Source organism: Peromyscus leucopus, chromosome 3, assembly GCF_004664715.2.
Source record: "Peromyscus leucopus breed LL Stock chromosome 3, UCI_PerLeu_2.1, whole genome shotgun sequence".
Taxonomy (NCBI): Eukaryota; Metazoa; Chordata; class Mammalia; order Rodentia; family Cricetidae; genus Peromyscus; species Peromyscus leucopus.
In genome coordinates this window covers 58018738-58032801 of record NC_051065.1, presented here as the reverse complement: position 1 = coordinate 58032801, position 14064 = coordinate 58018738, and the positions used below count along the sequence as shown (strand labels likewise).

Genomic DNA, 14064 nt, shown 5'->3' with positions numbered 1-14064 from the left:
TTGTTACCTAGAATTTCATCATCTTTTCATTTGATTTGGTTCAGTGGTTTCTTTGGGGCCAGCGGGTATTTTCACCTTCTACTTGCAGGAGTGTTTGTTCTTGGAGCTGTGCAGTGGCCAAGGGACACCGGCCCCACCCACTCTCTTGTTGCTTGGCACCAGCCCTTCCTGGCTGTTGAGCATCTTGTTTATTTCTGCCCTTAATTCCCTGCAGGTGCGAAAGTACAAGAGCATGATCCTGGAAGACCTGGAGTCTGCTCTAGCAGAACACGCCCCTGCGCCACAGGAGGTTAATTCAGAACTGCCACCTCTCACCATCGATGGGATTCCAGTCTCTGTGGACAAAATGACCCAGGTACAGGGCGGGAAGTGAGGAGGAGATGCAGAGACAGGAGATCAGGTGTGGGCGGGCCGCTCCTCACTTGCTAGCTTTGTCTTCTGTGGTGTGAGCAGAGCAGGAGACATAGACTAGAGTGTATGGCAACCTTGGAGAAGGCAGAGTCCCAGGAAGAACCTCCTGACTGAGCGCAGACATGCACCCTCCTCTCTGCTGACCACCCTCTCACCCTCTGGGGTCTCTGTGCTAGGGAAGGAAGCTTTCTGCTTGGGGTTGGTTTGACCTGGAAACTCTTAGATGTTTCAGGCATCTAGTCAAGGGAGACAAGTTCAGCAGGCAGGGCTGCTCCTCCATTCTACCAACAGGTTTTTGAGGCAGGGCTTCTCTCTGTAACCCTGGCTGAACTGGAAATTGCTATGTAGACCAGGCTGACCTCAAACTCAGAGTAGCTGTCTCAGCCTCCCGAGTGCTGGGACTAAGGCATGTGCCACCATGCCTGGCTTCTTTACTAACTTTTGGTTTTGGTCTGTTTTCTCCATGTAGAATTTTAAAGCAATAACTCTTATTTTTAATTGCTGTTCCGTTCAGGTGCCCAGCACCTAAAATCACATGCCGTCTAAACAATAGTACCTGTTTAGTAAATAGCCTGAGAATATTGGATCAAAACTGAATTCAATAAAGTAGTGGTCAACTGGTTCCCTGAATAGGTCTGAACCTGCGACTTGGTGATTATACTGCATTGCATTTTATAAATATAAAGGTAGAGCAGGGTGTGGTATCACATGGGCTATGATCCCAGAACCTGAGCATAGATGCAGGAGAATCATAAGAATTCAAGGCTAGCCTGGAGTACATAATGAAACCCCATCTAAAAAAATAGTACTAAACCTAACCTGTGACCATTTGATTATTGGAACACAGACCTTTCTGTGGACATGGAGGATATTTCAGTAATGGTTCAGAAAGAAAGGCGTATTCCTATCCTTTCATAGTTGGTGTTACATTCTATTGCTAGTTCCATTTTGCATGGTTACTTTTAAGAATCTGCTCTTAAGAATCTCAGCCATGAGATGAACGTAAAGCAAGCTGATCCTCTGGTGTAGGATACTAGCGTAGAATCATCTTCTGTGGTGGGTTTTCTCCCTCACTGCCATGTTTGATGTGTTAGTTGAAGTAGTCCAAGGTTTTGATGATAATAAACATGCTTACATGCTGATTTTCATGATGAGCGTTCAGTAGCCTCAGAAATTAGAGAACAGACAGCTACTGTTTAGAAAGCAAAGCATCGGAACTTCAGTGTGCCCCATTCCATGCCACACACTTGGTAGATAGATCAGAACACGCTGACAGGTCCAAGGAAAGCTGATGCTTGATCACCAGCTACACACAGAGACTTTGTTGTCAGCCTGCATGTTCACTGCCGTACATTTCCTCCTTTCCCTTCTCACACAGGTGATGATTGAAAACAAAACAAAGCAAATAGTCTTAAAGGCCTTAGCATTTTAAAGGAGCCAGGAGAGGTGGTTGAAGGTTCTTGCCGCCAAGCCTGATGACCTGAGTCCACATGGTGGAAGGAGAGAACTGGCCCCCGAAGTTGTTCTCTGATCTTCTCATGTGCTCTGTGGCAGTGCCCCCACAATAAATAAATAAACATCAAGAAATTACAATGTGAGGAGGAGTAAGTAGGGTGATAAAAGATCAACCCTAATAGAATGAAAATTTCAAAGTATTCGGAAAGTATTCAGAATCATATTTTCTCCCTCTACCTTTTATTGTTTTCTTTCCTCATAACTTTCATAAGCTGAGCCAAATGCCTCTCAATTTTAAATGATCTTAAAGCCTTTCACTTTTAATAGTAGTAAAAGAGTGTTTAATTTCAAACCAAGCCTGGATAGACAAGAGGTGTGGGGGAAAAAGCACTTCTACATATTTCTCCTGAGAATCTAAACTGGCACTTCCTAAGAGGCAGGTCAGTAGTGCAAAGTTTAAAGTGTGCATGTCCGGAATTGGACAGATGGCTCAGCGTTTAATCCGAATTTGGTTCTCAGCACCCGTGTAGGATGGCTTAGAACTGCCTATAACTCCAGCTCCAGGAGTCCTGACAGCTCTGTGTAGGTACTTGCCCTCATAGGCATATACCCACACACAGATGTGTGCACATAATTAAAAGTGAAAATATGAATAATCTTTAAAAGGTGCATGGTTTGTTCTCTAGTAAAGCAGGGGTGATTGTTTACTGTTTGTGACAGCGTTGTTTACAATAGGGAACTTTAACTAGTGGTTAAATTATAATAGGAATGCCAGCTACTTACATGGGAGGAAGCATATCATGGCCCAAAGATGACAGGGTTGTTTACTATTCAGTGACCTATTAGGTACTAAAAAGAATGCTCTCTATTTGGAGTAGACTAGTACCTGTGATATACAGCAAGCAGCTTGTAAGATTGCATTTCTTATGTACTTAATTTTAGGAGGTTAGGGCTTTACTGTTTCTCTCTTTCTTCCTTTCTTTCTCTCTTCCTTTCTTTCTCTCTTTCTTTCTCTTTCTTTCTTTCTCATTTCAAAGACTAGATTTTTTTTTTAAATTCAGAGAACACAAAGTTAGAGTTGGTTGACCTCACTTTCTAAAATGTGTATACAAAACATGCCCAAGTGTGTGCACTAAAGTTTGTAAGCGTGTACATCAAAATATTAAGTGATTGCTTATGGATATTGACATCATGAATGGTTTCCATTTTCTTCATAGATAAGCATGGATAGATGCTTTATTAATGTAATAATGTAGATAACTATTAATTTTGTGGAGTTTTTCTCTTTATGGATTGTTTTTATAATCACAAAAATCAAATTATTTTCAGTTTTTATAATAAGCTTGAATTTTTTTAAGGTGCAAGTTTTATAATGTATCTGCTCTGTTGTGACCAAAGATCACTTTTCTTCTTTATGAGACAAAAATGTCAAGAATTCTTTTTACCACCTTGGATTTCTATAGAGCTACAAAGTATTGGAAGGCATGCTATTAAATTATTCACAGGAGTACCTCATTTGGTGTGTGTGTGTGTGTGTGTGTGTGTGTGTGTGTGTGTGTGTGTGTGTGTGTGTGAGAGAGAGAGAGAGAGAGAGAGAGAGAGAGAGAGAAATATTTTATAATCAAGAAAGCAGAATTCAGATATGACTGTAGCAATTAAAAAAAAAAGTATGACCAAGTTTTAATTCTAGATTTCAGCCTCTGTGGGTAATTTATAACTTCCTTAAAGTGATCAAGTCCTAGGTAACTGGGCTCTACTACTGATAGCCTCTGGTTAACCAGACATCTGTTACCTATCTTAACTGCACTTTATGATGAGGAGGTGACTGGTGTTTATGCAATGGTGCCAGCTTAGATGTATGAATCTGTGTGCAGACCTGAAACATGTTCTGAATCATCCAAGGAGAGTCCTACCTAATACTGGCCTAATGTTAGCTTTGTTGATTCTCTGTAAATTAAATAGTTAAAACTATTTTTATGAGAATGCTACAATCTAGTTTCTAGTCCCAGCACTACTATGTATTAACTCTAGGCCTCACTTTTATGAGCCTTCCTGCCTCATAAAGTTGGAGGAAGTAAAAATTAGGTATTGTAGAGGAAAATGCTTTGAAAACTAAACCATCTCACAGAGTTATTATTGTTAGCTTTTGTAAATTTGCATTTCTTTTTTACACTGAATTTTAAGAATCTGAGGCTTTACTGTTTTTACTTCTTCTCAAAGGCTTTGTTTTTAGAGAGAGCCTTACAGTGTAAGCCTGGCTTGTCTGGAATTTGCTTTGTAGATCAGACTGGCCTCAAACTGACAGAAGCCCACCAGTTTCTGCCTTCTCTGTGCTGGAATTAAAGACATGTACCACCACACCTAGGTATAATTGACTTCATTTCTAATTATGAGCGAGTGATTTTGTGCATGTGTATGTGGGTGTGTGTGTGTGTGTGTGTGTGTGTGTGTGTGTGTGTGTGTGTGTGAGAGAGAGAGAGAGAGAGAGAGAGAGAGATAGAGAGAGAGAGAGATAGAAAGATAGAATATGTGTACATATATGCAGATGCTTGCAGATGCCAGAAGACATCTGTTGCCCTGCAGTTCTCTGCAAGAGCAGTAAGCAGTCTTGATTGTTAACTGTCTCCTTAGCTCCCCCTTCTTTTCATTTTAAACACCGGAAATTGCCTCATGTGGATAGAGGGGAGTTACAGAGTGGAGCAGTTGAACTTCATTCAGAACTGACTACCCTGTATTTAGAAAGCAGCACTGTGGCAGAGCTTTGCTGTTGTTGTGCTTTGGGTTTTTCTCAGCTTTTTTTTGTTTTATTTTGAATGAATAATTTTTGGAGAGTACGGTGGTACACATCTGTAACCCCAGCAAGCATGGTAGTACACATCTGTAACCCTGGCGAGCATGGCGGTACACATCTGTAACCTCAGCACTTAGGAGGTGAAGGTGGGAGGACCAAAATTTGAAGTTCAAGGCCAGCCTTAGCTGCACAGCAAGTTTGAGGACAACCTGAGCAATATGAGAGCTTGTCATGAAAAACTGACACACAATAAAAAAGAAGTATAATTCTCTTTTTAAAGCACTCTTACATAAAAGTTTGAGAAGGTTAAAATAAGGCTGAGCAGAGTAATTCATTTTGGGGGTATAGGTTAGGTTCTCTGTTGCCATAAGTAGTCCTGAACTTGTTGGGTTTTTGTTTTGTTTTGTTTTTGTTTTTTCTTTGAGACATGGCCTCACTAGGTAGCTCTGGCTGTCCTAGAACTCACTATGTAAATCAAGCAGGCCTCAAACTCACAGACCTGCCTCTGTCTCCCAGGTGGTGAAATGAAAGGTGTGTGCTACCATACCCAGATCGTCTGGAACTTTTTGAGTTCAAACAGTTCTGCCTCACCCTCCCAGACTGTAGGTGTGTGCTACTGCGCATGCCTTGTTTCTCAGAAAATTGGAATGTCACATTAGTAAGTTGTTGTAGGTATGACAGGCCAGGGTCTAGAAAGTGGGCTTCATCTGTGTTTGACACCGCTGTGTGGACAGTGCCCTGGGTCTTGTCAGGTGCCAGCTGTGATCTACTGAGTGAGGCCCAAGGGTAATGCCAGGTCGTGCCAGCCGGTGCTGCTGGTTCTCAGTTGCTCTTGGAGCCTGAGAATTACATTGTCTCCTGAAGGGTTTTTAGCACTTAAAACCATATGGGTGAGGGGCGGGAGCACAGTCTTTAATCTCACCACTTGGGAAGCAGGGGTCAATGGAGCTCTGAATTTGAGGACAGCCTGGTCTACATAGTGAGTTCCAAGCTAGCCTGAGCTATGGTGGGGTAGGGGAGAGGAGAGGGAAACAGTCAGCTGCAGATGAGTGGGAAAGGACCTTCCTATTCTGGAGAGGTGGTACATTCTGGGGAGTGCTGTATTGAAAAGATACACATAAAGACTGTATTATGGAAGGAACTACAGAAAATTCATCTCTGAAAAGCCTGCCCAGTATCACTGGTTCATTCTGCTCTTTCCCTTGGCTCTTCTCACTGTCGCCTTGAACTTGCTGTCCTCCTTTTATTCTCGCTGGGACCAGCTTTGCTGCATTAATAGTCCCTGGCAGTGATGATGCAACTGTACAGTAATTCGTTAGTTTCAGGAAAACCTTCCGAAATAGTCCATCCACACAACAGCTGCTTCATTAGGAAGAGTTACTCACAAAGTTTGATCCATTTCCCTTAGAAAATATTCAGTCTATTGTCAGGCTGTTGTTGTTTTTATTTTTTTATTTTATATACATTGGTGCATTTTTAAAGAATTCAGTTAGGTAGATTGGAATTAGGAGATAACAGAAATATATGTCTGGGCCAGCAAGTTAGCTCAGCATGTGAAGGCACTTGCCTCTAAGCTTGACACAATGAAAATTCAATACTTGAGACCCACGTGGTAGAAGGTAAAAACTGACTCTTAAGAGTTGTCCTCTGATCTCAACACCCGTGCCATGGCATGCATGGCAGACCAATTAAAAAGTCAGTAATAACTTTTTAAACATGTGATGTATTCTTGAATAGGACATAGTATGTTTTAAACAGAGAAGTGTAAGGTATATTTAAGAATGCTAAGGAAATAGATAATGGCCATGTAAATTATACATTTAGGATGCAATAAGACCAAGGATATAAAGAATTAATATGCAGAACAGATAAATGCTTCCTTCAGATTAACAAGGAAGAAATTAGAAAAATCAGCAAAGCATTATAAATAGCTCACTGAAAGAAGTGTGGGAAAGTTTGGCTGGAGAGATGCTCAGTGGTTAAGAGCACTTGTTGCTCTTGCTGGAGACCTGGGATCAATTCCCAGCGTGTATGTGGCAGCCTGCAACCTTCTGTAACTTCAGTTCTGGGGGATGCAGCACCTTTCTGACCTCTCTGGGCACCGTACATGTGGTACAGACACAGTTGCCGTCAAAACAACCTGTACACATGAAATCCAAAACAAGTGCGGCGCTCTGGGTACTGTCCTGTTGTGAGTGGGAGCAGGACAGATGGTGTCTGTCGGTGTTGAGTGCAGTTTCACTTTCCAGAGTTTCTTCTTAAGAAAATACCCAGTAAACATAGCAGTGTGCGCCTTTAACCCGTTACTCGGGAGGCAGAGGCTGTGGCAGGTCTCTGCATTTGAGGAGGAAGAAGAATAGGGGGAGGGTGGATGTGGGGGGAGGAGGAGGAGGAGGAGTGGTTCAATAACATGAGAAGCAGATTTAGCAACTGTTAGAGAAAAAGGAATGAGCAGTCATACAGAGAAGATTCAGACAGCAAAATGTTGAGTGAAGAAGCACTCCCATATAGTATGTGCGAGACAGCACTATTTGAGTTTTCTCTGATAACAAAGCTGCCTTTCTAACTTATAGTAATGTAAATGGGTAGAATTTGGTCAACAGGGAAAGCTCTTCAATCTAAGGCTTCTAGACGGGACACTGAATTGACAGGCAGGCTGGCCTGTTATTTTAGTATGTGGTTTACAAAAAAAAAAAAAAAAAAGAGTACAGCCACCACAAGCCAGCAGGGAGTGACCAACCTGAGAGGAGAAGACGGTGGGACTTGAAGGCCAACACTTTAAGAGGTTCTTGGGGGGCGAGGATGGGAAGCCGAAGTTTGACTTTCTGAAGAAGTCTTTGAATGAGTGTCTCCATTTGCCAGGCCGCGACTTCACTCATTCTGAAGTCACAGTTTCACACTGGCTCTTCCATATTTCCTATGGCAGTGTGTTCTGAGTGGGGGCAGAATGAGATTGAGAAGAGCTAGTGTTCAAGAGATGCCAGTGCTTGTATTGGCAACGATATTTCTCTTAAGGATTAGCCACTTTGATCGTCTCTGAACAGAAGTTGGTAGTGCAGATAATCCAGATAATGAGCAAGGAAAAATCATTGGGCTTTGCTCTTGAAATTTGGATATAATGCCAGGCGGTGGTGGTGCATGCCTTTAATCCCAGCACTAGGGTGGCAGAACCAGGCGGATCTCTGTGAGTACGAGGCCAGCCTGGACTACAACGTGAGATCCAGGAGAGGCACCAAAACACCACAGAGAAAACTTGTCTCAAAAAAACCAAAAAAAGAAAGAAAGAAATTTGGATGTAACTGGTCTGTGAACTTGGAAGTTCCTTATTTCAAATTAAAATAACAACATCTGGCTGGGAAGGTGAATCAGTGGGTAAAAGGCTTGTCACACGAGTGTGCAGACCTGAGTTCCAATCCCCAGAATCACATAAAGTCAGGCATGATATTACATGTCTAGAAAGAGAGTACCTTCCCAAGGCTGTCAGTTGTCCACCATACAAATGCTATGGCAGGGGTCATATGCACACAGAAACAAAAGAATCTCCATTTGAGCCAGGTGGTAATGGCGCACGCCTTTAATCTCAGCACTCGGGAGGCAGAGGAAGGAGGAGCTCTGAATTTGAGGCCAGCCTGGTCTACAGAGTGAGTTCCAGGACAGCCAGGGCTACACAGAGAAACCCTCAAAAAAATAAAAACAAAACAAAAAAATCTCCAGTTTACCTTCTCTGCCACATCACGATTTTCTTGTAGACTAGAAATCTTCCCTTTCTTCGTGGTTTACTATGTGCTACTCTCTCTTTAAATTTGTTACATGGTTGCCCTCAGTGTCCATAGAGGACTCTTTACAGATAGCCAAATCCACAGATGCTCACATCCTTACAGAAAATGGTACATAGTGTTTGTATGAGATCTATCTGAATCTTTCCATATGCTTTAAATCATCTCTACATTATCAACAATACCACCTAACAGAATGTAAATACCATGTAAGTAATTGTTAGACTGTATTATCTAGGAAATAATGACAGAAAGAACCAGTCAGTACATATTCAGTACAGGTGAATTTTTTATTTTTTTATTTTTAAATCCTGGGTATTTGCTTCACAATTGGTTGAATACATAATTCACAGGTATAGAAGATGACTTTGTATTCTCTGACTACTTTAGTAGAGATGCAGTTGGGAGATACACTAACTTGAAAGTTCTTTTCTTACAATTGATCCTAAATACCAATGAGGAACCTCAAAAATCCCTGAAGTAAAGATACAGGGAATGAGGGGTGAATTATGGTATTTGGGGATGAGGATAATACATTTGCTGAACAGCAGATAAGTAACTGAATGGCAGATTCTGGCATAGTAAGCTATTGTTTCATTTTGGCTGGTTTAGGCTTTTGTTATATATCCAGATACTAGATCAAAACCCATGTCTTGAATATGCTAATGAATTATTCTACCATTTAGTGATGTGTCCCCAGCCATTCAATTAGGCTGTTATAGCATTTTATAAAATCTTATTTTAAAAACCATCTATGATGTATAAGTGTTTGACTTTTTTGCGACTGGCTGTCATGTAATTCAGACTGTCCTCAAACTTGCTTTATAACTAAGGATGACCTTGAACTGATCCTCCTGCCTCCACCTCCCAAGACCTAGGATTTCAGGCGTATATCACCATGCCCAGGTTAGCTTCCATGTAAACTTAATTTTTAGGAGTGTGGGTGTTTTTTGCCTTTATGGATGTGTCTGTACACCGAGTGCATACAGTGCCTGCAGATACCAGAAGAGGCACTGGGCCCCTGGGACTGTACTTATCAGACTGTTATGGCTACTGTGTGGCTTCTCGGAATCAAACTTGGGTCCTCTGGAAGAGCAGCTAGTGGTTTTCAGTGAGCCCTTTCTCTAGCTCCTATAATCTTTACTTTTAATTGGGACTGACATGAATTTGATACCCTTTTCTCTCCAGTCGTACCCTGGGAGGGGTGGTATTTTCTACTTGGAATAAGTTTACTGGCTAACCTAGGGCCTACAGGCTCACCGAGAGACCTCCGTCAGAACAAGAGCAGCCCAGCCAGCGTGTTCTAGCCCAATTAAAGCCCAGGCTGAGAGTAAGGCCTTGCCTTTGCAGAGCCTGCTGAGTGTCTCCCTGTGGATTACGAACGAACCTTCCTTAACAAGCACATGGAGAAGCTTTGTCCCCGAACTCTCTAGGACCAGTAATTAATCCAGCTGGTACTGAAGACACAGAGTTCAATTCTGGAAAGAAATTATTTAACTCTTTCTATGCTAGACAGCTGATATCTGATTTCCCTTATAGGCCCTTCAGGTCAGGCATGATGATCTACACCTATAGTCCCAGCACTGAGGAGGCTGAGGCAGGAGAATCTCCAGTTCAAAGCCAGGCATATATATATATATATATATATATTATATTATTATATATATATATAATCTCATTCATTCATTCATTCATTTTCAGAGAGCTATGTTTTACTTAAGTTGTATAAGTGAGATTACTAATCATCTTCCCCTTCACTGTTTGATTTACGGCACACATTTTTCTATAGGGTAGTCCATAGTCAAAAAAAGATTTTAGCCTCCCCTCCTGAAAGTACAGTCAGCATTTTCTTTCATCAGCTTGATACAGTACAAATTCTTATCCTAATAGTGAAATGTTTCACTAAAGCTTGCCCAGTGATTGGGTAAAACCAAAACTTATTATAAGCCTCAGCCATCCTAGGTTCCCCCCTGCTAGGTAGCCTCCCTGGATCTGTGGGTTGCAATCTGATTGTTCTTTGCTTTATATCTAATATCCACTTATGAGTGAGTACATACCATATTTGTCCTTCTGAGTCTGGGTTACCTCACTCAGGATGATATTTTCTAGTTCCATCCATTTTCTTGGAAATTTCATGATGTTACTGTTTTTCTCTGCTGAGTAGTACTCCATTATGTATATGTACCACATTTTCTTAATCCATTCTTCAGTTGAGGGACATCTAGGTTGTTTCCAGGTTCTGGCTATTACAAATAGTGCTGCTATGAACATAGTTGAGCATGTATCTTTATGATAGGAATCAGCATTCCTTGGCTATATGCCCAAGAGTGGTATGTCTCGGTCTTGAGGTAGATCAATTTCCACTTTTCTGAGAAACCACCGTACTGACTGTACAACAGTGGTTGTACAAGTTTACATTCCCACCAACAGTGGAGGAGTGTTCCCTTTGCTCCACATCCTCTCCAACATTGACTGTCATTAGTGTTTTTGATCATAGTCATTCTGACAGGTGTAAGGTGGTATCTCAGAGTCGTTTTGATTTGCATTTCTGTGATGACTAAGGATGTTGAACATTTCTTTAAATGTCTTTCAGCCATTTGAGATTCTTTTGAGAATTCTCTGTTTAGCTCTATAGCCCATTTTTTAATTGGATTGTTCATTATTTTGATGTCTAGTTTCTTGAGTTCTTTATATACTTTGGAGATCAGTCCTCTGTCAAATGGGTCAGCAAAGATCTTTTCCCATTCTGTAAGGTGTCATTTTGTCTTATTGACCGTGTCTTTTGCCCTACAAAAGCTTCTCAGTTTCAAGAGGTCCCATTTATTAATTGTTGTTCTCAGTGTCTGTGCTACTGGTGTTATATTTAGAAAGTTATCTGTTCCCATGTGTTCAAGAGTACTTCCTACTTTCTCTTCTATCAAGTTCAGTGTAACTGGATTTATGTTGAGGTCTTTGATCCACTTGGACTTGAGTTTTGTGCATGGTGACAGATATGGATCTATTTGTAATCTTTTACATGTTGACATCCAGTTATGCCAGCACCATTTGTTGTAGATGCTTTCTTTTTTCCATTGTATAGTTTTGGCTTCTTTGTCAAAAAATCAGGTGTTCATATGTGTGTGGATTAATGTCAGAGTCTTCAATTAGATTCCATTGGTCCGTATGTCGGTTTTTATGGCAGTACCAAGCTGTTTTTATTACTATAGCTCTATAGTAGAACTTGAGGTCAGGGATGGTATTATTATTATTGGCTTTTTTGGAGAGAGAGATGGTTTCTCTAAGTCTTTTTAAAAATCAGCATTTGTTTGGGACAGTTGAAAAGTAGTCTCAGCTGAGTGGTGGTGGTGCATTCCTTTAATCTCTTGAGTTCAAGGCCAGCCTGGGCTACAAAGAGAAACCCTGCCTTGAAAACCAAACAAACAAAACAAAAAGATAGTCTCTCCTTTTGGAGGTGGCTACTAATGGGGCTAAAAGGGAAACTTTTCAGTTTATAATGTCACTTTATTTCATTTGTGCGTTTTAGATAGCTGTTGTTTTATATATTTATAATATATAAATATAGAATGTATAGAATGTATATAAGCCCTATGTATCTCACTATGTATCTGAGGCTAGAGAAAGACACTTAAGAAACCAGGATAAAGGGAAAAATGACTTTGAGATGTACTTTCTTAAAATAACTGGAGGAATGACCTCATGAGCCAGCTGATAGCATGGGTTTGCAAATGGATACAATTCTATTAGCCTGCTGCTTGATGCCTCAGAGTCAAATAGACCTGGAGTGCATTATATCAGAGCCTGTAGGCAGGAGACTGTCTGAGTAGGAAGAACTTAGGAGAAGTGAGGTGGCATTGTCTGCACAGGAATTAACCAAGCCTGCCTTTGTTACATATGCATAGATGATGTAGGTTCATGGTTCCCTACTACTATATAACAATTTGTATTGTCTTCTGGTAGGATGGGTTTCATATTTATTAGAAGAAGAATTATAGGAAGACCTAGTAGATACATTCTTCCATATTACAGTGTTGACATACGCATTCTGAGTCTGACTCCTTGTTCAGGATGCTCCTCTCCTTCCAGTTTTACGGTACAAAGGCAGCACAGATGTGTCCTTGGTGCGTGCAGGATGCTGCTCTCTGTGCAGAGTCTAAGACTTTAACTTGATAAACTGCTTTTCTTGCCCCATATCATCACCCTTACTGAAGAATATTCACAGCATAGACCTTCCTAAGCATGTGCACTAGTTACTTTGCCAGGAAATAAGTATGTCAGCTGAGTGTGGTTTAAACCTGGTTTGGTCTCAGTTAGCTTTGCAAAATCAAGCTGAGTGAAGTCCATAATGTATTTAGAGTACACAGGTGTTGATTCATCTGCTTCTGAGACTTGTGGACACTAGCCCAGCTTCCAAGGAACTTGGTAGAAGAATTCCTGGGTTATTTTCACCTTACTCGCTGGAAAGCATTTTATTTTTATATATTTTATAAGCATCCACCTCTTCGTGGATGCACTCCACCTTTTAGTGTTTGTATTATTTTTCATTTGACTCTCTGGAGTTCCTGTTCCAGAGTCATCTAATCTACAGATACTGGCGTTTAGACTTGCTGCTCACTTTTTCTTCTTCTCTTTATCTACTTGACTACCACCTCCAGAACAATGCTGACAATACCCTGACATGGACTGTTAACTCACGCAAATTCTAGAAGAAAAATAAGCCGCAGTGCCAGTAGTGTCTCAGGAGACAGACATTGTTGCCCTTTTTGTTTGTTTGTTTTTGTTTTTCCAGACAGGGTTTCTCTGTGTACTTTTGGTGCCTGTCCTGGATCTTGCTCTGTAGACCAGGCTGGACTCGAACTGACAGATCCTCCTGGCTCTGCCTCCCAAGTGCTGGGATTAAAGGCGTGCGCCCACCACTGCCACCCGGCCACATGTTTACCCTTTTAAGAACAAGTCTACAAAATGCAGCTTTTAAGGTCTCCTTAACCAACAGATTTATCCTCCACAATCGTCCATGGAGCAGAAGTAACTTGTAGGAAGCAACGGGCTGTCAGCAGTCATGTTTGGAATTTTCTGGTATCCTTCCTGAGGATTCCCTGTTTCATGATCTTAGGTTTGGTGGGGACCATGAGCACATTCCAGTTGTTCATCAGGAGTTCATTGTGATGACCTTGCTCTTCTCTTTCAGGCTCAGCTTCGGGCATTTATCCCAGAGATGCTCAAGTATTCCACGGGTCGGGGGAAACCAGGCTGGGGGAAAGAAAGCTGCAAACCTATCTGGTGGCCAGAAGACATCCCGTGGGCCAACGTCCGCAGTGACGTCCGCACAGAAGAGCAAAAGCAGAGGGTGAGTTCCTCTGAGCTGCCGTTGTCTTACCATTCTGAATCAGTTGCTGGATTCTGTCACCTCTGGTTCTCTGCTACAAAGTCCATACATTTTATAATAGTTAAGCTTGTCCCTCCAAAGAAGTTGGCTGTCCATTACTCCATTACTGCACACAAAGAGATCTGGAAAGGCTGTGAATTTATACGTTGTTTCTTTATAGCTGCCTTTTGCAAAAGCTTTGTGGTATTTATGGTATTAGAAAAAACCAGAAAAACTTGAAGTAAGAGTATTTGGTCATTTGAAAGCTT

General features: G+C 41.4%; 1 protein-coding gene across 3 annotated transcripts in view; it reads left to right on the top strand.

Moving 5' to 3' along the window:
• The window catches only part of Nrf1 (nuclear respiratory factor 1), a 112834-nt gene that overhangs the window by 59539 nt on the left and 39231 nt on the right, over positions 1–14064 (top strand). For all 3 annotated transcript variants that reach the window (XM_028866186.2, XM_037203685.1, XM_037203684.1), the window contains 2 exons: positions 215–355; positions 13619–13777. In XM_028866186.2, the coding sequence (XP_028722019.1) occupies positions 215–355; positions 13619–13777 (300 nt within the window). The remainder of the gene's footprint in view (positions 1–214; positions 356–13618; positions 13778–14064) is intronic.